The sequence below is a fragment of the Anomaloglossus baeobatrachus genome, chromosome 6, assembly GCF_048569485.1.
Source record: "Anomaloglossus baeobatrachus isolate aAnoBae1 chromosome 6, aAnoBae1.hap1, whole genome shotgun sequence".
NCBI classification, from domain to species: domain Eukaryota; kingdom Metazoa; phylum Chordata; class Amphibia; order Anura; family Aromobatidae; genus Anomaloglossus; species Anomaloglossus baeobatrachus.
The window spans coordinates 56,997,736-57,022,998 of record NC_134358.1 but is presented as its reverse complement, the minus strand read 5'-3'; the positions used below and the strand labels follow the sequence as shown (position 1 = coordinate 57,022,998).

Sequence of the window (25,263 nt, the reverse complement as noted above, 5' to 3'; positions counted from 1 at the left end):
TCCTTGATGCACATTATTATTATTTTTATTTTATTTTGTTTTCTTTTTTTACAGCATTTTAAAATGCACCTAAAACTGTATTTTAATGGCTTCTTTTCTCATGCATTTTTAGTAGCTTTTAAAAACAAAAGAGTAATTGTTTTGTATTTTTGAAGTCCTGGAAAAAAAAAATTATTAAAAGGAAAAAAATTGCTGAAACCCTCAACATTTTTAAGCAAAAAAAATAAAATAAAAATACAATGCAAAAAATGCTACCAAAATTGCATTAAAATGCAGTGTATGAAACCAGCTTTATAGGTAAGATATGCAGTTTGGCTAATCCTAAAGTAGGCTCATTCACTCAATGATCTTCAAAGATAAGACCCAAAGTTTGTTACTTGTTTTTTTCTTTTTTTGTTTGAAATCTCCAACCGTCATGTCTTGCCCAAATCGCCAAAAAATTAGCATTTTAAATCAATTGGACACCTTTTGTCCAAACCTTCAAGAATATTGGTCTCATTACCAATCCCTGCTGCTTTTTCATTTCACCATAGAAGTTAAAGTAATAGATGCTGAGGTCTGATTGGCTGATATAGAACAAAGAGCCAATGTTCAATTGGATAGTTCTGATAAATAAGGCTCATTTTTTCCACTTTCGATGTTGTATGATCACTTGCAGTTTCATGGACAGGTTGATTAAATTAAAATAATGAGCAGAGATACCAATGTTTGCCCAGTAGAGGACTACCGATTTAGTCATGAACTAAATTTCTTAAGTTACACTGTACAGAACAAAACATACCACCTACAAGTTAGGCAAAGTCCCATAAAACATCTTTTAAAGGGTTTGTCTGTTTTGGAAAATTACATTTTGTTAGAAGGCGCCTTTGATGATACATAGTCAAAGGTTGTCTCACGTCTGAGAACCCTTCCATCAGTTGTAAACTTTGCTAAAATCCAGCAGCAAATGTTTAATTTCTCTGCAGTGCCACCACCAGAACCAGAAAAATTACATTCTACACAGTTCACATTAAAACTTATAGCCTGTGAACATAATACACAAATACATTGGATCCTCCAAGGCCAGAGGCGATCTCTTTAGTCATTAAAGAAGTTCTCCGTGGAGATGAAAATATATTTCAATCCACATTTTTCTTATAAATGATGCAGGCTCATATCCTTCTTACTGTTCATATATGCCACTTCATGTGATTTTCCAAATACTCACTGATCCCTCAAGACACGTCATGACTGCATCAACCTCTCGTTTGGGATGCTACATCGTAGATCAGGTGTATTGGCTTATTTCTTGCTCCCAATTACTAAGCCTCATATCTAGCTGTGTTCGCTTGATGTCTGCAACCTATTTCCCATTTTATAGTGAAAGGCTTATGGGTCACATAAATGATGTAAAGAAGTGCAGAATGAGTGTGTACTGTCATGGCTCCAGGCTCCCTCACTACTTCTCTTGCACTTCTTCATGTTCCTTAACATATCACATACAATCTGTGAAGGAACAAGATAGAAGAGTATGGGAAGCAGAGCAGTGACGATGCCATGCAAGCATAGGACAAGAGGGTGACTTAGGGGGGCATAAAAACACAGCCAGGTATGACACTTGGTCAGAGGGCTGACATGCATAATGAGTAAGAAGCAAGTCCCACCCACATGGTCCCCAACCTTTCTGACTTTGAAAGCCACATTCAGCTCTGAGAGAAAGTCGTGAGCCACATTTAACTTCCACCCCACACAGTAGTGACACGCAGAGCCCCCATTACCAGTATAATGACAGACAAAGCTTTTCCACCGAAATCACTACACTGAGGCTGTATACCAATATCCAGGGGTTCCTACCTCCATTCAGATCTGCTCTTCTGTATGGGACTACTCACAAATGTCACCATCTGGAGACCTGCTCTTTATAGCCATTTGCAAGACCTAGTGCAAATGACCCAAGCTAGCAGACAGCTGTGAGCCAAACATCATGGGCCAGCAAGCCACACTGGCTCCTAAGCCACAGGCTGGTGACCTCTTCTGTCGAGAGAAGGGTATTTTAAGAGTAGTAACATGATGGGAAGTAAAATACGTAACCAAGGCTTTTCCTCCAATGAACACATGTAGGCATCATCGAGGATTAGAACAAACAATTTGCCGCATCCCAACAGAGTCCATGGGCTCTGTCCGGGATTCGAACCTAGGACCCCTCGCACCCCAAGTGAGAAGCCTACCACTAGACTAATGAGGGGAAGAGTAGTAACATGCATAACAAACAAAAAGCAAGCTAAGCCCCCTGATCTTCAACATAGTGTTTCAGAAGCTTTCAGGAACATCAATTCTGTAACGTGAAATCACAGTGAGTAACTCTAAGACCACATTACGTGACATTTAAGAAGAGTAAAAATAATGAGGCTTTATAGTTGTTAACAGAATGAGGATTTAAATGCATTTTTAGCTCCCTAGAGTACACCTTTAACCGCTCTGGCTACTTAGGTTTTCTAAAACTAGACAAACCCTTTAATGGCTAATATTTTAAGGCATTAACAACTACAATTTAACCAATGAAAACCATTGGCTGACAAAATTTAGGTCAAATAACTATTTTCATCTAACCCCTCCCAAAGAAAAAAAAACAAAAACAAACATGCAGAACATTACAACCTAAATTGTGTTGGAAGCTGGGCTTAACATGAAGATGAAATTTAGATAGTAAATTGGACTTTTTTCGACCTAATCAACTATGACATTAGGAAATATTTGTACAGCCATTTGCATTTGTTGGAAATCACTGATATATTCGAATAGAGAAATGTCGATGTGTAAATTTAGAAGATTTTAAGCAAAAGTGTGTGCCATTGCAAGTTGAAGAATGTCTTGGCATATCATTGTTTTCATTGAATAGGTGAAGAGGTTCAATTGTACATAAAAATGATACATTTTAATATGAAAGGGTTTTATCCTTATGATCTTACTTTATGTACCCTTAAATTCCACGGCCACATTGTGACTGTTAGATACATTTAATCAGTTCCTATGTAAAGTAAAGGTAGCTATCTCAATGTGCTGGTCAAAAAGTAAAGAATAGGAGCCTCCAACTGTCTGATAAAAGTTGGTATTGAGAGTAGGTGCTGTCGCTAGTCTCCCAAATTTTTAGGACACATTTTTAATGGGAACCTATCACGTTGAGCAAAGTTGCCAATCTGTGGACATCATACTATTAATGCCAAGGAAGCCAAGCAGATTAATATATAGTTTTGTGGCAAAACATCAAGCATAACTTGCAAATAAGTGAAATCTCTGCACACTGTAGTCTTAAGAGTTGAGTGGCTAGACTGAATGAATTAACTTTTTTTCTGGTAAAAGTCTTACTTTTAGATCATTTTCTTCTCACTATGAGTTATGAGTCCAGTGGATGGAGTGACAAAATGATTGACAGCTTTATTTCTATAAGCATCCATTTAGAGACAAGGTCACCCACTGGACTTTTGAAGGCTCCCACCTACCTCCAGGACAGATGATAAGTGTTTGATAACTGGAGGTCGTACTGATGAGACCCCTTCCCTTATAGCAAGAATGGAAATCCCATGTCCATTGACTGAGTGGAGAAGCAGTCAACCATACATACTACCAAAATAGTTGAATGCTGTGCTCAGCCAACTTTGTAAGGTACACAAACAATACTCACTCAAACAATAGACATGTGCTTCCCAATCTCCAATTATGTTAGGGTCTCAATGGTGGGTTGCCTACCCATCAAATACTTAACACTAGATTTGGAAGGATCGATCATCTCTGTAGTCTCTGACTGGTTAATGAGAGGATCATGAATATCTACCTTCCAGGATAGTCGGAAAAGCCTTTGATTATCAAGGCTGGTGTAAAGTCATCATTGCAGTGCTATGCACAGATAATGTTAAGCCAGTCCTTGCTAATCAAAAGGAATGCTAGGAAACCTGGAATGTAAGAAAGTCACGAGCCTCCCATGTAGCGGCTCAAGACTAGTGACTTAACCAATGGAATGGAGTCTCACGAGTTGATCCACCCATCTCTACTTAACACTTGGAGAGGTGATTACTAGTGATGAGCAAACACTACCATGGTAGGGTGCTTGGTGCCGGTAATGAGCAATTGGATGCTCGGATGGGAGCGACGCGACTACCAGAGTATAATTTAATGTCAATGGAGAACTCAATCACTTTTCTGGAAAAATGCTCGAGTTCCTCATCGGGTACTCTAGCCGCCCCCATACGACCATCCAACTGCTCGTTACGAGTACTGATCACTGGTAGTGACTACTTTAAATTCTGAGAACCCTCTTTAAAACTACAGTAAACAAGTAGTTAAATCACTTGCAAATTATACTAAATTTTTTCAGACAAAACCAAAACTGCTTAACTTGAAATATTTTTGCCTCATACATTTAAAGGCCTAAACAACGTAGCAGTAACACCCATATTGTGAAATGACAACTACATTAGCCCTAATGGCAGTGCCATTGAGAACATGAGTTATAGATCTTCAAACCCAGAACATAAACTCATCATAGTTCCCTTATTACTGTTACAAACACTTTTAGATCGAGATAACACATTAGACAGGCCTAACATTGCAGCTATGCTCTACAGTATTTCTATTAATTAAGAAACCAATGTTGACTTCCGTACTCAGAAAATGTATTGCAAACCATGGTCAGACATTACAAGCTACTGAATTTCTATTCAGAAGACCCAATTCTAATTGTGCTAAGTGCTAAAATTTTATTCTTTAGTTTTTCCATTCTTTTCAACTTGTGCAACGTTCCTATGTAGGCCTCTCTGGATATGAGTCGTGAAATCATACTTGTCCGTACAAAGGTGTTGGCATATACTACATTGAAAAGGTCCACTTTCCCCATGGCAGCTCATGTGTAGAGCGTACATAACTTCATCCAGAAAGACAATGCCACAGTGCGCACATTTTGTCGAAAGTTCATCTTGTGTACTTTTATCCACTTTCTCAGTTTTCACTACATTCAATGAACCTTCATCCTTTATGCTCAAAGGTGACTTAATTTTATCTTTCGAGGCTCCATTTGATGCTGACCCAGGTCTGGAATGCTTCATTGCCAAGTCTAAAGGAATGTCATTATCTGATCCAACAGTGGAATATTGAGCAGGCAGATTAAAGGTGGGATAAGGCACATAATTTGGGCAAGGGTTTGGTAGGCCAGGCACATGACTCAAGTAGTGAGGATTCCCAGGAACAGACAGCTTATATTTACTCCAAAATCTCAGCCAGTCAGACTCACTTTGGAAGTCATTGTGGACCAACGGAAGTCCAAAGAGTGGGTACTGATATTTTTCTATCGGACTTCCTGGAGGAGAGTAGTTTGGATGTTTAATAGGTCTCATATATTTTTCAATTGGGCTACCTCTTTCTGAGCTGCCTTTGCTATCGGAGATAGATGAACTGTTTCCTGGATCTCCACTGCTTTCCTGAGGACTTTTTATCTGTATGTGCAAAGGTTGCATCCTTTTGTGGACATCCATAGTTTGGCTGACTATTATTGTCTGCTGAGCAGAATGGCTTTTAGTCAATGATGCTTGGGACTCATATTTATTCATTACAAGTTGCTGAGCTTCTCTCTGGTGACCTTCCATTGAATGATCATCCGACCTCCTCTCTAACAGACTTCCATTAGTTTGCTCCTCGTTGCTCCCTCTTTGATGTTTACTTAACTGTTCCGTCTGCAGAGTGTCTGGGTTAAGGCGTTTTCTTGTCCGTCTTCTAATGATCTGCTCTCCATTGTTTTGCTTAATGATGTTTAAAGGTCTGGGAGTCTGTGTAAGAGATAAAAACACATATCAAATAAGCCAAAAGTCATCTACTTTTGATTATAAAATTCTTTTCAGAGGTAATAAAATACATTAGTCAAAAGCAATGTGTGTGGAATTAAAGAGAAGACATATACTGCATACATTTCTTCATTGTGGTATTAACGAGGTGCAGACGCTGAATGCAAATCTTAGAGAATCCAAAAACCGTAAATATAATAGGAGCGACAAAATAAAACAAAACATCAATACACTGTGTTTCTCAACAGACAATGTGTAGATTTATTACCATTGATGTACCACACAAATGGTGAGCAACACTACAACCCTCCCTCCATCAATCCCCCAATATTGATCTGCCTTTACAATAACTAAAAAATAACAACATTAGTGGTGGAGTGACATCAGGGTAGCCATTGTAGCTCTTATGTCAATCACAAGAGTTTAGCCAGAAGAAGTTAACTCATACATTTCATTGTTTCATAGTGTTTAAGGTTGAAGGTAGACTTAAGTCCATTGAGTTCAACCCATGACCTAACAAAATTTGAAGAGACTACTGCATGGGAGTGTTAGGAACTGAGAAATATTTTGTCATTGGTATTGATCTTGTGGTCTCTGCTTATTTTTAAAAGTACCAGGGAGAAGTCATTCTGATAAAAGAAAAAGAAGACACACTTTACACCGGAATCACTTCCCCACACGGAATGACCACCAATGACCTTACTGCTGAGGTGACTAATTGGCTGCAGGGTTGGGTGTCTATGGCAAAGATGTCATGATTTCCAGTCTCATTGAAAGACCCCATAAATATTATAAGATAATTCAGCCAACAGTTATCTCTCCCAACTCCCTCGCAAACAGGAATGCTCAGCTCAACCGAGAGCTCCTCTGTCCATGATGAGAGAGACGTCACCAGTCTAATCGGTCAGTGGTGTGTTGAGGAAATACTTTGTTGGGGAAATCAGGAAACCTCCTTTCACACTGGACTGTCGGACAATCCTATGGATATTGCTGGGGTCGATTGATTTTAGTCTAATGTGTATGGAACTTTGACACGATCTGGTAATATTTATGGCTTCTATTTTTCTCTTACCAGGATATATTCCAAAGGGGAGAGCGTGCTGTGTTAAATTAATTTATATATACCAATCGGGGGGACCAATTAATTTATATTTTCCAGGCAAAAGCACACAAGATGAGAGAGGGAATAGCTAATCAATTAATATTTTCCACAATTAATTTATACTTCCATAAGAAGTGCACAGAGACTAATTTACATCTCGAGGGGAGGAAGGGGGTGTTGCACAGTGACAAATTTAGAGATGTTCTCCACTACTTTAATATTGATGAACTATCCTTAGGATAGGTCATTAATGTCTGATCGGAAAGGGTCCGATATCCAGAACCCCCATCAATCATCTGTTCTCGGTGCTGACAGTGGCAGCAGGTGACCGAAAATGCTAAGTTTTGGAGCTGCTGTTTTCTGATAGTGGCTGTGGCGGGATACTGCACATCTGAAGGTTCAAAGAGGAAAACGCTGGGCACTGTTCAAACCATATCACTGGAGGCTCTGTTAAATTATCACCATGGACCCGTGGAAGCACCCCGAGAGGGCGCGAAACGGCCGTTGTCCAACATGTTTGTGTGTTTTTCCCTCCCCTGATGCCCTGATCCGTAACCCGCTTTCTAATAAAAGGATTTTTGTACAGCTTCACCGGTGAGTGCCTTTTCATTTTTATTTTTTTTTATTGCCGGATACTGCACATCTGCCTCTTATTCAAATCAATAGGGGGCAGATGTGCAATATCCGGCAATGGCCATTATCAGAAGTTGGAGTAGCTCCAAAATTGAGCTTTCCCGGTCACTTACTTCTGCCGCCGGCACCGAAAACAGCTGATCGTTGGTGGTGCTCGGTGTCGGACAAGGCCGATTAGACATTAATGAACTCAACTAAGGATGGGTCATCAATGTTTAGGTAGTGGATTACCACTTTAACTATATATGAAATGGTGGTAAAGTGTCCACTATTTCCTAGAATTAACAAAGTCAACAGGAACAAGAAGGTCCATTCCTTATGGCTACACAGAAAAGATGTTAAGCATTATGAGAAGAGAGATAAGTAATAACTTGGGTCAATTTGTAATAATTAGATTTTTTTTTTCTTAATATCTATCCCTGCTGTTTTCCCCCTTTATGGAAAGCTTTCTTTTTGGGTGTATCCATGTAATACTAGTGAATGTGTAACTAAAACGTCCTATTTCACAATTTTGCAAAAAACTTTTCAAATGAGTCTTCCCTAATTTAAACATTTAGAATTAGAAAGGGTTCTATCTAAAGCACCACTTCAGTGATTTTTTTTTATTTTAGCGCTGGACTGGCCCTTTGAATGTAAGTTTTCTATTTTATAATCACCGGCAGCTGTTGTAATTTTTTTCCAGCATCGCTCCGGTCAGTCTCTGGCGATTTGTGACCTGCCGAGAGCTCCAGTGTTTCATAGAGTGCGCCGGAGGTCGCAAATCAATGTAAGTCTAGGAGAGCCTTGTGCTGGTCTTGTTTTCACTGTCATAGAGCTGTATTGCGTGCTTTTCAAGTAAATTATTACTTCCGGCCAGACAGAAGTCAGGGGACAAGATGGCACCGTGGGACCGGAGAGGCGCCAAAAAAAGGATGAAGACGGCGGTGGGAAAGTATAATAAAGGGGGCTTGCATTTAAATCGCCAATCCAGTGCTGAAACAATAAAAAAAAATGTTGCTTTAAAGAAGATGGGAAAGGCAGCAGTGGCATCCGGACCCTTGTGGCAGAAGAGACTTCTTTGCCAGTTAAGAAGACATATGTAGCGGTTTTCCTTTTTGCAGTTGAAAGTCCCATTTTCATATGTAGTATAGTTCCTGAAAAGATTTGCCGTATATCACACATATCCATTGTTTTTTTGTTCCCTTCCATGGGAATTTATTCTTCCGATCTATTTTTTTTTTTTGCAACACTTGATTTTCACCTATAGTAGCAGTTAAAAAGAAAGTTGTTTTCAGATCAATGATTCATGCTCTGAGCATCACGGCCTTTTCTTTGGATATAGCATAGCACTGCTGACCTTGGGCCTCCTACCACCTCTACAGATGTCAGTAATGTCACCATCAATCGTCCATCTCCTTCCCATACTAATGTGTAGTCTTATGCCAAGAGTTTAAGAACTCACATTTGCCTTGATATAGCATCTATTCAAGGCAGTAAGCCATGAAAGAGCCAGTTTAAAAGTTAGTTATAGAATATTCTTAAAAAAATAACTTCAAAAGACAGAGTCATATCATCAATTCATAAATTTCCACCATTAAATAATATTCTTACCGAAAGTTCAAATAAAAAAAAACTGGAAAAATCATGGGATGTGATAAAAAAAAACAAACCCAAAAACTAAAAACCATCTGACAAATCCGACACCATCCGGTAGTCCAGCCAATCATTCTTAGCAGTCTTGCAATAATGATACGCCATGCCAACTACCCTAGCACCAACTGGCTTTCCAAACAAGCTTCCAGTTCTGAGGCCAGTGATTGTCTACAGCAATCAAGCATAATGGTCAGCTGTAGGACAACTAACAAACATAGGCAGGGCCACCGAAGTGACAGAAGGGGAGCTCTTGGGGAATTACCAGAGGAACAGAAGGCATTTTTCTATTTTATCAATTCCACTTATAGGCAATTTAAAATCATTCTTTAAAAGGGAACCTGTCACCAGATTTGGTGACTATAAGCTGCGGCCACCACCAGTGAGCCCTTATATACAGCATTCTAAAATACTGTATATAAGAGCCCAGGCCACTCTGTAGAACATAAAAAACAGCTTTTATTATACTCACCTGTGGGGTAGTCAGGTCCAATGGGCGTTTCTGATCTTGGTCTGGTGCCTTCTTTCTTCCTTCTATCTCTGTCTTCCTTCCCTGCTCTGGGTGGATGACACTTCCTATGTCATACACACAGGGTCCTCCATTGCGCTGCTGCGCACGCGCACTTCTTCCTGCCATGCTGAAGGCAGATCAAAGTATTGTGGTGCTTGACTTTTCCCCACGCCTGCGCATTACAGTACTTTGCTTTTCCCACAGCAAAGCAGAGAAAATCGCATGCGCAGGAGCGCAATGGAGCCTCTCTGTGTGCATGTCATAGGACGTTTCATTCACATGAAGTAGGGAAGGAGGATGGCAATCGCAAGAAGATAGGATGCATCGGACCGAGACCAGCGATGCCCATCGGACTGGATCGGCCTGCAGGTGAGTATAATAAAAGGTCTTTTTTATGTTATAAAGATCGGCTTGGGCCCTTATATACAATATTCTAGAACATGGCAGTACCCTTACATGTTTCAGACCTCACAGGGTCCTTAGTCATAGTGCCTTTGACTAAGGACCCTGTGAGGTCTGAAACATGTAAGGGTACTGCCATGTTTTTATTCCACTTTTGCACACTCTTTTTTAAAATGAAGAAATAAAGAAAAGTTTTTTATTCTTGAGAATTTTGGTGCTGGCTGTTTTTCGCTTTTTTCTTGCCATTGACCGGATGTGATCTCCGTTTTCAGGCCGTGCATCAGTGGAGCTGTGGACAAACTAAGGGGTAGGCTGAACTAAATTTTTTTCTTTTCACAATATTCTAGAATGCTGTATATAAGAGCTCACTGGTGGTGGCCGCAGTTTATAGGGGACGAATCTGGTAAAATGCTCCCTTTAAAGGGAATCGATCAGCAGGTTTTTGCTATATAAGCTGAAGTCAGCATGCTGTAAGGGTTAAGACAGAAAGTTTAGGCATGCCTGCGTTGTCACAGTCCGATCTTATGTTTATTTGCTATGTTTGTTTTAGCAGCCAGATCCTTATCATGGTTTTGGCTAGCTCCCTCGTGCCATTTTATCTGGCACACTGCTCCTCTTATTGACAACTCACAGTTAATATACAATCTCTACAGAGAGCCAGGTGTGGATGGGACTGCCCTCTGGACTCTGCTACATGACTAAAACTAAAAATGCACATTGTGTCAGCATGGTTGCAGCCAGTCATCTAAGTGATAGATTGTTGGATTCAGAACTTCCTTACCTACATCATACTGCTTTCAGATAAGGAAGAAAAAAACCTGCTGACTGATTCCCTTTATTGTGGGTTGGTAGTTATAGGGGGTGCAAAAGTAAAAAAAAAATTTTTTGGAGGTGAAAAAGCACATGTTGAGAGAAGGGGGTCTAGTTTAGATGTGCATGAAACCCAAGAGCTTTGGAATCCAAATAAATGTACAGTATTGTATAAATGTACATTCCTATATTCTGTGCCACATTTTATAAAATGCCATTTTAGCTTCGTAAATATGATCCTAAATATTTCTAGCAGTCTATTTTCTGCTTCTGAATTGCTGAGTTTCAAAAAATATAAAGATAGGGAAGTTCTGAATTTTTTGCAATGCTTCATTTTACCTGTCTCTTTTCCTTGGTAAATGGGATGAGTGACACATAATCTGATGGAAATGAATAAGCAAAAAGCAGAGAAATAAACAGCTCGAGCAATACAGGTCTGAAATGAAAATGCCACGCTGTGTTTCAGTATATTTTAGAAAAGTGTTATTACACAGAGAGAAGGAAACACAACAATAGACCATTTCAAGTGCACTTTCTAGAAGGTGTTGCACTTCATAAGTCAAAGGGAATATTGCAGGTAAAATTCACTATAAATTCTGTTGCAGGAGAATATCTCAGAGCCAATAATATCAGTCCTCTGGGGAGCAGTCGATCTCGGGCTATTTTCCGGAGGAGTGGAGAATTTTACAATAAATATTATGTGAAGGAATGGAGAGAAAGGCTTTAATAACTAATGCCGCGGCACTAGAAGACAACCTAAGCGCTCTCTAATGAAGTGCTATATATTGTATTTGCCGGTAAAGATGTGGAAGCTCCCCAGAACATGAAATGGATTAGAAAGGTTCTGAAGGCTAATGTTTACCTAGCCTTCGAGATAAAGACAATAACTCAACTTTGGTCTTGTAATAGTTTTGAAGGGCACTAAGAATATGGAACTTGTCATATAGACTTAATATCTTCTTTGTTCATATTACTTGGGTGGCAAATGGCAGGTCCAACAAACTTGGAATTTGCTGTTTAAGGGTATGTGCAAGTTACAGAGAATCACTACACAGAGTGCAGTGGCGTGCTATCGTGCTAATGAATGTGCAGCGTCAGATGATGACCTCACTCACCTCTTCACCGCCATCGCAACCCGAAATTGGATTTCGGCTCAGTGTGCATGACCCCGGGCCTTTGATCATGCGCACTACTTCAGTTTGAAGCCGGAACGCATACACCCGGCTTCATAGTGCGCATGACCCAAACTCCAGGGTCATACGCACTGAACCGAAATCCGCATCAGGCGGCGATGGCAGCGGAGAGGTGAGTGACATCATTCTGTGACACTGCACATTCATTAGCACGATAGCATGCCACAGGGACGTGCTAACATGCTAATGAGCCAACTAGCAAGGAAAGCAATGCCCTTGGGACTAGTCCCCGCGCTCATTTACATAAGATAAAATATCTTTAGAAATATTTTTTCTAAAGACCTCTTCACCTATGCTAGTGTATACATCAGTATTTCCCAAACTCCAGCCCTCACGGCCCCCAACAAGCCATGTTTTCAGTATTTCCTTACTATTGAACAGGTGATGGAATCATTATCAAGGCATCACCTGTGCTATATTAAGGAAATCCTGAAAACATGACCTATTGGGGGCCGTGAAGACTGGAGTTTTGGAACCACTGGTATATAGGGACGGTTAGGCAGGGATTAGGAATATACACCCAGAACTGCTCGTGGTGTTGGGTGCATATTACACCTGACAGGTTCACTTTAATCATATGAAAAGTGGGTTTACAGTAAAAATATAGTGGTTTATTAAGTGCACTCCATCCAAAAAGATCCTAAAAAAAACAACTTCAGTGTGCACATACTCTGAAGCCAAAAATGTACTTGACTACATGATGGTCAGGTTACAACTATTGAGGCTGCCTAGACAGGTCAACTTGGATGCATTGAGACAAATATAAGTTACTTATACTCATGCATATTAGATGAACGTTTACTGAATGGGTTGTCCACCTAATGTATATGGAGGAATCCCGTCTCTCCCCTGTGTTATACTCATCTAGTGCATCCCGTGCCACTGCAGCAATGCCACATGGATGGTTCTGACTAGCTTTCTTGATTTTCTTTTTCTCTCACATGGAATATAGGCTGTTTTTAGATACATCTAAAAAAGGACAGAAGACGTGTCCACTCCATGCTGCTGCTGAAGACTTTTCCAAGGTACTGTTGTTCTTTTCCCGAAGAAAAAGCTTGTAATGGTGTTGATATGCACAGAATAAAAATGACTTCTTTACACTTTTGTGTCCTGGATCTTCCCTTTGAAAGTCTTCAGCGGCAGCACGGAGTGAACATGTCTTCTGTGCTTTCTCTTCATTATCTATACTATCCTGTGCACTTGTGTGTCTGCAGCTGTTGCTCCATTATTAAGAGCACGTCTTGTGTGTCACACAACTTGAAAAGGTGAGTGCACCTCTCTATTTTATTCAGTTTTGACCAGATAAAACCCTGTTTTGCGCCTTTGCTCCTTCAAGTTCCTTCATTTACCACGGACGTCTGACAGTAGTTTACTCCCCACTTTCGATACAGAAGTGGGCATATAGAAGGGTCTAAATAATAAAAAAAATTTGCTCCTCAATATAAATTTAGGAAGGTTGTATTTCTTAAAAGGGCATATGAAGAACTTTGGGATCCACAAATATGACCAATATAAACATCATTCTACTCTCCTTTATCTTGACTTTAGGAATTCTCCTGCCAATAGATATGACTAGTCAACGCAAAAGCCCATTCAATGCCGGCTGCCGCATACAGAGGTCTTCTTAGGGTGAATTCCATGCAGATATAATCAAGAGCACACAATCAGAAAAACACAGTGCATATTTTCTATGGGGTTTGCGGCTGTACCATCTACGTACAGTCCATCATCCATAAATAATTCTATAATCTATTATTGTTTTTCTCCAGAATAATATAATAAAAAAATACTACCGTCAGGAATAAAATACAAAAAATGTCCAGAAAAAAAAGAGGGTGGGAGGATGAGAATATTTCATATTAATAGAGACTAAATGTATTCATAATCTCCAGATCTGGCAATGAAAAATTGGAACATTTGCTTTGCCTACCGAGTGCAGTTTCTGGTAGAGGCCACAGGCGTTGCAGACGTAGCCACCATTTGCATTCTTTCGCCAGAGGGAAGTCTTTGTGGTCAGGCAGTTGGCACAAAATACTCCAGAACCTCTACGTCTCTGAAAAATCAAGAAAGCAAAGCATACATCAAACATGAGCAATAATATTATTTCTTTATACAAAGAGTGAAATTATCAAGGCTTTCTCTAACGTAACTGTACAAGGTTTATTCTTCGGGGATATCGGCAAGCCAAGTTTTCAGGCCAAATTAAGCAGAAACTAAATGGTCGGCATCATAATTAGACTTAGTTGTTTTAATTAATTACTTTGTTTTACAAAATAAAAAAAAACGTATATAAAAATTATATATATATATATATAAATATATATATATCGGGGCTTCACTAAAGATTAATGTCTCGACTACTAAAATTGGCAGAAGAGCTGTAAGAGAAAATATGAGAAAACTATAAAATTATTTTTAGCCGCTATAGATTAATGAATGGCCTGACAAGTGTAGGGTTATTAAGCAAATCAAACGCCACTTAAATTAGTAATAGGACTCTGAATTGGTACTATGTAACAATAAAAAGATAACTTAATCACCGGTTAGGGTTCTAAATGGTCTTTAATCTCTACAGAAATCATCAATTTAAATCAAATAATGCAAAGTAGAAAAGAAAAATAGTATAAAGAAAATATTTTCGGGGAAACTTAATGGAGTAATGTCAAGTTTGTTCTTGACCAGCTCATACCACCTTACATTTCCATACTAGCTCATTTCTTGGGGGAGGGGGGGTACACCTCCTTGAGTGACAGCTCCGGTGATTAGCTTAATTCTGCTGCTACATATAAACTCCAGGTCAGTATTTGTTCTACACTGTAATCACTATATTTTCATATAGCAATAACAGGGACTTTGGGCAAGCACACGACTCAGGAAAGTGAGAGCCATGATGAGTAGAACTGATCTGGAAAGTGCTGATACTAGGTTTTAGGGAATTTTGATTCTACAGGACTGATAATAGATCAGGAGTAGAGGGGGTTGAGGGTGAGAAAGTGTGCAACTAACTGCTGAATAGAAATCAATGTGCTGGAGAGAGTGGACTAAGATGTTAGGAGTTAACTCCTCTCCTTGACTGTAACTACTTTTCTGTCTACTACCTTTCTGACTGTCATAAACCCTCTCTTTTCTGCATAAGAGAGGTGAGAAAGTGAGCAGCAATGTGCTGGAAAGAGCTGACTAGGATGTTAAGAGATAACTCGTCTCCATGGTTGTAATTACTGTGCACACTTGTCTAGGCTCTGGTGGCCAAGCTCCATGGAAAAAGCTGTACACTATGTAAAAAAAAAAAAAAACTTGATTGCAGAAGAAACACAGCAGATAGAAAACACAAGTCAACTGCAAATTTTCTTATTTTACTGCTGCACTGTATCTTACTAAAGCAAATTTATTAACATGAGAAAACGCCGTAAACTAATTCTTACCAGCCAGATCCAAAGGGTAATAAACTGTTTGCCACTTATTTTAGGCTCAATTAATAGACAACTAGTTCTTATAAAGAACAAAGATACAGTATACAAAAAAATATGTCAAACTGAACTGCTTTCCGGTGATGAATAAGCAAAAATAGCTTCCTATATTGTGTAAAAGGTGCCTGGCAATTGTATACAAACCCCCATCCTATCCATTTTAGATTGACCACATGACTTAAGTGGGCTTTACACACAGCGACATCGCTAGCGATGTCGCTGCCGATCGCACCCAACCCCGTCGTTTGTGCGTCACAGGCAAATCGCTGCCCGTGGCGCACAACATTGCTAACACTCGTCACACATACTTGCCTGCCTAGCGACGTCGTTGTGGCCGACGAACCGCCTCCTTTCTAAGGGGGCGGTTCATGCGGCGTCATAGCGGCGTCACTAAGCGGCCGTCCAATAGAAGTAGAGGGGCAGAGATAAGAGGGCGGAACATCGCGCCCACCTCCTTCCTTCCTCATTGCGGGCGGCCGCAGGTAAGGTGATGTTCCTCATTCCTGCGGTGTCACACATAGCAATGTGTGCTGCAGCATGAATGACGATCAACCTGCGTCCTGCAACAGCAACGATAATCGGGATTAGAACGACCGCTCAAAGATCAATGATTAGGTGAGTAATTTTGATTGTTAACGGTCGTTCATGCATTTCACACACAATGACGTCGCTAACGCGGCCGGATGTGTGGCACGAATTCCGTGACGCCAACGACATCTCGTTAGCGATGTCGTTGCGTGTAAAGCCCGCTTTAGTAAATCATTGTATAATGTTTTTGTGGTGCCCTTGGAGAGGTTAACACCAGACACACACTGAAGCAGAATTAGGTCATTTTTAACAGTACGAACACCTTCCTCTTTTGGTCCCTTCAAAGGGATTTCCGATTTCAGAAAATCTATTTCTTGGCTACAGTTTGTTTTAGAAACTGTGCTTTACAAACCCACTCTGGGTCCAGGGCTGTATCGTGATAACTGTTTCTGGTGTCGTCTGCAGAGGTGACATCATTTCACCAGCAATGGAGCAATTAATGGCGTTCAGCTGCTCTGCCCTAATTGACGGCACAAACTGCTTACAACCTCTGAGAATACTGAATGTCTGCAATGCTGTTAATGTGACGTCAACAATGTAGACAATAACGTACCTGAGAGCCAGAGTCGAAAATTAAGGCTAGATCTGATGAGGGTGAAGCAAACTGCAGATAAGGGACATGGGGTTTCCAAAATCAGAAAATCCAAATGAATCTGCCTGACGACATTAGAAACAGCCTTAAGACAATAAAGGGGTGTTTTCTGCTAGATAATATTAAGATATTCAATAAATATCCAGCAGTGTGACCCGCAAGAATGGGGTCCCTTCATAAGGTTTTGGTAATTGTGGCCGTGCATGCACAGCGTTTTATGGGAGCTCCGAAAATCACAGAGTGGTGGTGGTCCTGCATCTGTCGGACATACTGTATATGGCATACCTGGTCAATATGCCTTAAATGCCCCAGATGGGACAAGCCATTTAACTTAACATCGTGACCAATATTACACATTAAGGTATATTGTAGTTAGTTTTTTTGTCAGGACCAACCTTAATCTAAGGCACATGGTCACCTCCACTGTTGTTGGGCAGAAGAGGCAAAATCGGAAGCACCAAACAATACTAAAATTTATAAAAATGTAAAGAATGCCAATTCTCAAGGAATTACATTACACCTAAAGGATTTCCCACTGTAATGATATTGAAGACCTATCCTTAGGGAATTTCTGCTCCATCCACCATTTACAATTGGCTACTGATGGAGATGGTATTCGCTAATTGGTGGGAATATTGGGCTTACGGATAAGGTCATCAATAACATTTTAGTAGAAAACCCCTTTAATCACTTTTAACAACGTAGAGAGGTAGAAATTGGCAGAATCGAAAAAATAAATACTTTTCAGAGGCTGGCAATGCTCACCAATTTATTCACAAACCTATTAGAAAATGTCACTGTCAATTGTTACTTTCCAACAAAAGATAAGAAAAGACTGCAAATAGATTAAGCATGACCGGAGAGATAATGAACTCCACTGGAGTTGCCCTTAGTATCCACAAGGAGAAAATGAACATGTATAGCAAATAATAATAATAATAATAATAATAATAATAAAAAAAATATTACTTGCATGTGGCAGAATATTGGAATTTTACAAAAGTTCTACAGCATAACATCTCTGTACTTTATATTTTGGGATATTTGGCAGAAGGATGCATTAGAGGACATCCACTTTGGATATCTATTGGAAATAGATGCAGAAATCTGTCAATCTCCTGCAATCAGAGCTTTTTTTTTTTTACAGTGTACAGCTTGTTTCCAGCTTAGCTTAGCCAAGTGTGCAAAGAAGTTACAGCCAAGGAGATGAGTTAACTTTAACATTCCAGTCAGCTCTCTCCAGCACATTGCTGCTCAACTTTTCACCCTCACCCATCTTATGCAGAAAGAGGGCTTTATGGCATGCTTTTGTCGCGGGCGGGGAGGACGCCGCCGCTGCTGCGCTCTCGCTAACGCTCAGGTCCGGCGCTGCTGCGACTGCTGCTCTGTGGCTCGAGCGGTGGGCCGGATCCGGGGACTCGAGCGGCGCACCTCGCCCGTGAGTGAAAGGGGTGGTTGGTTTGGGGGATTTAGTCCGTGACGCCACCCACGGGTCGTGGTGAAGATAGGCACCACTGTTGCTGGTGATGGGGATCCCGGGAGCGATGGTAGGGAGCAGCTGGGATGTTGTTTCCCCCCTCCGTGGGTAGGGGTCGTTGGTCCCGAGGCCCAATGATGTGACAGGGAGGCAGGGTCGGTGAGGTGCAGGGTTGCAGAGGGACAGCACGGCTCAGTGCCGGATGGCACGGGTGTACTCACTCAGCAAGAAAGGTACAAAGTCCTCGGTAAACCAAACGGCTGGATGGACGGGTCCCGCAGCCGGCTGCAGTGTTTCTCCTCGGACAGGTGATGGCGGCTGTCTTTCCCTGCACCTTGATTTTCTTCTTCTGACTACTATGGATTCCCAACGGTAGTCTGCTCCCCGGTGTATGGGTACCGGAGGAGCCCGTTTACCTGCAGATGCTGGCCCTTGGGTCTCCAGCCTTGGGCGGTAGCTGTATACCCTCACGGTGTGGGCGGTTGCCTTCAATCGGGACTTTTGCTGTTATGAAACCCCTGGGGTTCCAGTCACATTTGGATCTGACTATTGTCGGCGGCTCCAAGCCTGGTCGGGGTCTGATGGCCCTGCCTGTGTGTGCTGGCTTCACTTCGCTCCCCGGTCGGTACCGGCGGGCCAACCCGACCCCGGTCCTATGGTCCCGCGTTGTTTCACCACTTCTGCAGATGGCCACCACCATCTGCCAACCTTGCTGTCAGTGCCTGGGCCACAAACCCAGACACCCAAGTGTTTACTCCTCTCACTTCCACCTCCTGGACTAAACTGAAACTTTTCTTGCCTCCAGGCCTGTGAACTCCTCAGTGGGTGTGGCCAACCGCTTAGATCTGCCCCACCTGGTGTGAACATCAGACACTGGAGAGAGGCAACAAGGGTTTTGTGTTTGGCTGGTGTCCCTGTCTAATGGGGGTGGGGGTGTTTGTGTGTTATCTGTGACGACCTGGCTAGGCCAGGGCGCCACACTTTCCTTAACCAAGAATCAGCAAAAACATTAGTACATGCCCACATCATCTCCCGCCTCGACTACTGAAACCTCCTGCTCTGTGGCCTCCCTTCCAACACTCTTGCACCCCTCCAATCTATCCTGAACTTTGCAGCCCGCTTAATCCACCTCCCCTCGTATTCCCCAGCCTCGCCATTCTGACAATCCCTTCACTGGCTTCCCATAGCCCAACGACTCCAATTCAAAACATTAACCATGACATATAAAGCCATCCACAACCTGTCTCCTCCATACATCTGTGACCTAGTCTCCCGATACCTACCTGCACGCAAACTCAGATCCTCACAAGATCTCCTTCTCTACTCCTCTCTTATCTCCTCTTCCCACAATCGCATACAAGATTCCTCCCGTGGCTCCCCCATACTCTGGAACGCTCTACCTCAGCATATCAGACTCTCCCCTACCGTGGAAAGCTTCAAGAGGAGCCTAAAGACCCATCTCTTCCAACAAGCCTACAACCTACTATAACCTTCAGTCCAGTACAGAACTGTGCAACCAGCTCTGTCCTCAACTATTGAACCATCACCCATTCCCTGTAGACTGCGAGCCCTCGTGGGCAGGGTCCTCTCTCCTCCTATATTAATCTGTTTTATATTGTTAATGATTGTTGTACTTGATTTTATGTATATCCTTTTCACTTGTAAAGCACCATGGATTAAATGGCGCTATAATAATAAATATTAATGAATAATAATAGTGGCAAAGTCTGAAAAGGCCAGTGTGGACTTTAGTCAATGCTTCGCTTCTGTATCCTCAATGCAGATCCACGTGACAGAGCGGTAATTCTGCATCGGCTCTTAGATATCACAAACCAGAAATGGGCCTCCCACCAAACTTTTTAACCAAATCATAGCCATGGTTCCTACACTTGATGGGATCCCTCTTGCTTTGAACCCTTAATAGATAAGGACAACAGCGGACTGCAAGGATCTTGGAAGCAAAATGACCCATAACCGGACATCAGAGGAAAAACTTAATAGATAAGTGCTGTCCATTATGGTCTCGTTAGAGGGAATATGTCACCAAAAAATGATCTAATAGTTAAATCAACTTTTATTTAATTTATTTATTATTTTTTTCTTTTTCATACAGTATAGCAATCTGCAAAGAAAAATCTTACAACTTTCACACTATATAATAGGCTATTCTAGACTAATAAATCCTGTTTCAAGAGATTCATGCGCACATTAACAGCAATAGACTGACTCACACACAATAGGTTCTATCAAAAGTTAGTTTGAAAAAGAGAAGGCTGAGAGGAGACTTAATAGCAGTCTACAAATATCTGAAAGGAAGTCCCAGTGCAGAGGGAACTACCCTATTCTCATTAGCCCAAGGAAGTACAAGAAGCAATAGGATGAAACTTAAAAAGAAGGAGATTCAGATTAGATATTAGGAAAAACTTTCTGACAGTGAGGGCAGTCAGAGAATGGAACAGGCGACCACTGGAGGTAGTGAGGGCAGTCAGAGAGTGGAATATATTACCACTGGAGGTAGTGAGCTCTTTCTTAATGGAAATCTTCAAGCGGAAACGGGATAAACATATAGCTGGGATGATTTAGGAAAACCTGCACTCGCAGGGGGTTGGACCCGATGGCCCTTGAGGTCCCTTCCAACTCTAACATTCTATGATTCTATGAAAAGTGTGCAAAGTTCTTCATGAAGAGAGCTAGAGCAGGGAAGCTGTGTCAGCAGCACCTATTGTGAATTATGAACCCTTTGTGAGATGTATAAAGAGTTATTACCAGTCATTGTTATCCTGCCTGTGAGGATACTAAGGCTGCTAGAAAGTGTTGTTTAGAGCAAAGAAGATCTGACTCTGAAAGAGCTCCAGTATCTAGTGTAAAAATTGGAAAATTTCTAATTTTTTGAACAAATTGTGATATGAATAAAAACACTGTCAAAAACTACATTTATAGCCGATTTTAAAGCAATTGGTCAATGGATTTTTATAACCCCATCTATTCCTGAAGGCGATAACAGAACTACAGGAGGCACAGAGAAGTGTGACAAAGGTTATTAAGAGAGATGAGAAATTTGTTTTACTTAATATGAGGCAATTTGGATCTGCCCCATGGGGTTTTTGGCTCCTTCAGGATCAGCGTCATTTTATAGGTTGGACTCGATGGACTTGTATGTTCCTACTAACTTAACACTATTTTCGATGGAAGTGGTTCTTGCCCCACTACTGGCTCCTTTCTCTGTGGGACTCAATAGCAGTAATATGGTCTCTCTCTATAGTGTTCATTCTTAAGGCCCCGTTACCCCCCCCCGTTGCAACGATATCGCTAACGAGATATCGTTGGGGTCACGGAATTCGTGATGCACATCCGGCCTCATTAGCAATGTCGTCGCGTGTGACACCTACAAGCGACCGCTAATGATCAAAAATACTCCCCTAATCGTTGACACGTCATTCATTTCCCAAATATCGTTGCTGGTGCTGGACGCAGGTTGTTTGTCGTTCCTGAGGCAGCACACATCGCTACGTGTGACACCCCGGGAACGACAAACAACAACGTACCTGCGTCCTGTCGGCATCGAGGAGGGCGTATCTTTAATGCGGCTGGTCTCCGCCCCTCCGCTTCTATTGGCGGGCCGCTGTGTGATGTCGCTGTAATGGCGCACAAACCTCCCCCTTAAAAAAGGGGTTGTTCGCCGCCCACAGCAACGTCGCTAGGAAGGTAAGTATGTGTGACGCGTCCTAGCGATATTGTGCACCACGGGCAGCGATTTGCCCGTGACGCACAAACAACAGGGGCGGCCTTTAGTTTCAAAGATGCTTTGAATATTAGGACAACGAGATAAATCAAAACCCCCAAATAATGGTGGAGATCTATGAATAAAAATTATCTACTTTAGCCAGAAGAGCTGAGAGAAAAGTCTAGAAAATTCGTTTTACTAAACATCAAAATTACCTTTATTATAAACCAGCAATTTTAAAGGGTTTATTCCAATTTTGCCAATTTATTTAACACAAGTCTGTGCTGCAGAAGTGAAGTCTACTGCCAAAAGAATACAATGGATGTAATTGTACTCTGATACATTTCAAATGCAAACCTTTGTGCAGACATAATTTTGGCCTGAAGACTGGAGCACTTTCTTGGCACTGAATGGGCATTTGATTCATCAAGTGTTTCACAATGCATAAGAATTAAATAAATAAAAGGTAGACCCTGGCGCAGCGTCAGCTTTCTGGAGGATATTTTCCCGCCAGATGCAAGCATTGGACGGAACGTCTTTGCTGAACTAAATGCAAACATTCATTTACGGAATTCTGTCCGGCTGATGAATAACTATTTAATTAATTATCAATACTGAGGGACAGAAGTGATCAATATACACATCTGTAGAAATAACAGAAATTATGCTACAGCACTGAATAGCAATTCTTCCTTGCATGATGAAATAATTCTATGTAGATTACAAATATACTTAAAGGGAATCGGCCTCTGAGACCACTGGCGCCATCTCATCTTACCCGAAAAGATCTTTCTAAGGACTAATTAGTTGTAGAGCTGAGCGGACCAGTGGAAGTTCAAGTTCTGTGGGTTCAAACAGACTTTAGATAAAGTTCGGTTTAGAGGTACCTTCACACATAGCGAGATTGCAAGCGAGATCGCTGCTGAGTCACAGATTCTGTGACGCAACAACGACCTCGCCAGCGATCTCGCTACGTTTGACACATAGCAGCGACCAGGCCCCTGCTGTGAGATGATTAGTCGTGTCGGAATGGCCTGGACCATTTTTTGATCGTCGAGGTCCTGCTGGGCAGGATGCATCGGTGTGTTTGATGCCTTACCAACAACCTCGTTGACGACTCAGAGCTCAGACACGTACCACCGAGATCGTTATACAGGTCGCTACGGTCGCTGTATCGCTGCTGAGTCGTTGGGAAGATCTGACTGTTTGACATCTCACCAGCGACCATGTAGCGACTTACCAGCGATCCTTATCAGGTCATATTGTTGCCGGGATCGCTGGAAAGTCGTTAAATGTCACGGGGGCTTAAGACTCAGATTTGTCTTGAACCCCATTAGAAGTGACTGATTAGGCAGTTTTGCTCTCTGCCCACATACAGCCAATCAAAAACAAAGCACCTCTGATGCGGCATAAATCATAAGTCATACGACAAGACTAAAAGTTAAAGGGTCACTTTTGACTTTGCTACCTCCAACAGGTGGCACAAGATTTCATCCTCTTCCTCCCTGAAGAGACAATTTGAATATTTCCCAGAGGAGCATTGCGGCTTAAAGGGATGCTTATTGGCATGCTAGAATGGTGTGTCAGTCTCAGTAAGGAGAAAAGCTTCCCCTTTAGACCCCACTATACCTTCTCATACAGCCAGATCAGATATCATACTTTGCACTGACGAGGGGCAATCATCCCAAAACACTGTGTCTGCAAATTAGGATTTATGCCAGATCAGAATCTTAAGTCATACAAGACTCGTTAAAGGGTCACTGTTGACTTTTAGAATTGCTACCGCCAATAGGTGCTACCAGAGTTAGGTTTTTTTCCTTCCTGTAGAGACAATTTGAATCTATTCAAACAATGCACGCAGCTTGCACATCAATCATACCCAAGCTCAGTTCGAACCCGAACTTTATTTTTTTTTTGAGAAGTCTGTTTCTGTACCAGAAACCAAATCTCAAACCTCAGGTTTGCTCATCTCTACTTGGGATCAGCACATGATCAAAAAACAAGTACGAGAGCAAAGGCAAGGGTAAAACTATTGAGTCTGTGCCGGTCTTTTGCGCTATAGCACAAGTGCACAGTTTTGTGTGTCCCACCAACAATATTCAAGCATCATCTGTGTAAGTTATGGGACAAGGGAAGCAGCAGTGTGACACTTTGGCTCTGATTCATCAAAAGGTTTATGCCATAAATCTAGCATGAAACACTTTGGAAAGTAAGAATTTATTTTTGCCAACGAGAAGTATATAATTGGTGGAGGAAGGTTGAACTAGATGGACCTAGGTCTTTTTTCAACCTATGTAACTATGTAAGTTATACAAAAACTTTACAATTTTTGCCATTTTCATATCAGTGTTGGTCAGCTCAGGCAGTATGGTCAGAGCTGGGGTAGGATGGGGTTGGGCGGCAGCCTGGCGACACTTGCTCATCTAATTCGTGATGAGTTATGGCGTGCCTCAAATCATTAATCTTACTACAATCTGAATATTTGTGGCAAGGCACACTTTTAAGACACACCTAACTCAATTAAGAGGTGTATGCTTCTTAATGATTTAGGTGCTTCTGACCCACCACACACCCTCATCAAGGCTGATCGGTATTGATGATTTGGGGCTTTTGTTCATCCTAATACACCCAGCAAACATTTGAGAGGCCATTTCCATAGGAAGAAAGAGTTTTTCAAAGTTAATTTTAGAAGACCGATTGTGCCACATTTGCTTAATCTTATTCAGGTCAGACAGGGCTGGTGCCACTGGTTTTTAAGTAGAGATGGATTTACACTGGTCGATAAGTAAACAGGATAAATTAAACAAGCTGTCAAATATTCGACAAACAAGCAAAATGCTCATTTGATGCGTTGAATTATTTTTAACCCTACTTAAAAGTCATCTTTCTAATTTAAAACAGGGCATGTGCTGCCGAGAACGATGATCACCTATGCAGACAGTGATTGAATTACCGATCATTCTGTGAAATGCTCGATTATCATTTTATATTATTATTTATTTATAGAGCACCTTTAATTTCATTGAGAAGTACATGAGAAGAGAGTTATATACAAAATATAAATAATAAATTACTATGAGCAAACTGATCGTGACAGACTGGCACAGAAGAAGCGGGTCCTGCTTTCACGGGCTCACGGTCTACAGGGCTCGCAGTCTACAGTCAAGTAGTTGTGTCAATGCAGAAAGCCCCTATATTATGAGAGCTACTTTGGTGATTCAATCAGGATCAGATTTCTCTAGCAGATTTTACCAAAATATAGGTATAACGTATTTGCGAGCACTCCCAGGATGTCCTGGAGGATCTCAAAAAAGGGAAGACCTTT

General features: G+C 41.4%; 1 protein-coding gene and 1 long non-coding RNA gene across 4 annotated transcripts in view; one reads left to right on the top strand and one right to left on the bottom strand.

Moving 5' to 3' along the window:
- The window catches only part of TRPS1 (transcriptional repressor GATA binding 1), a 387,031-nt gene that overhangs the window by 129 nt on the left and 361,639 nt on the right, over window positions 1–25,263 (bottom strand). For both annotated transcript variants that reach the window (XM_075352932.1, XM_075352933.1), the window contains 2 exons: window positions 14,021–14,143; window positions 1–5,795 (listed from right to left, as the gene is read on the bottom strand). The exon at window positions 1–5,795 is cut by the window's left edge and continues 129 nt beyond it. In XM_075352932.1, the coding sequence (XP_075209047.1) occupies window positions 4,734–5,795; window positions 14,021–14,143 (1,185 nt within the window). In that variant the 3' untranslated portion in view covers window positions 1–4,733. The remainder of the gene's footprint in view (window positions 5,796–14,020; window positions 14,144–25,263) is intronic.
- Window positions 1–25,263, top strand: part of LOC142317036 (uncharacterized) — a 407,707-nt gene that overhangs the window by 350,364 nt on the left and 32,080 nt on the right. The gene's annotated exons all lie outside the window — the stretch shown is intronic.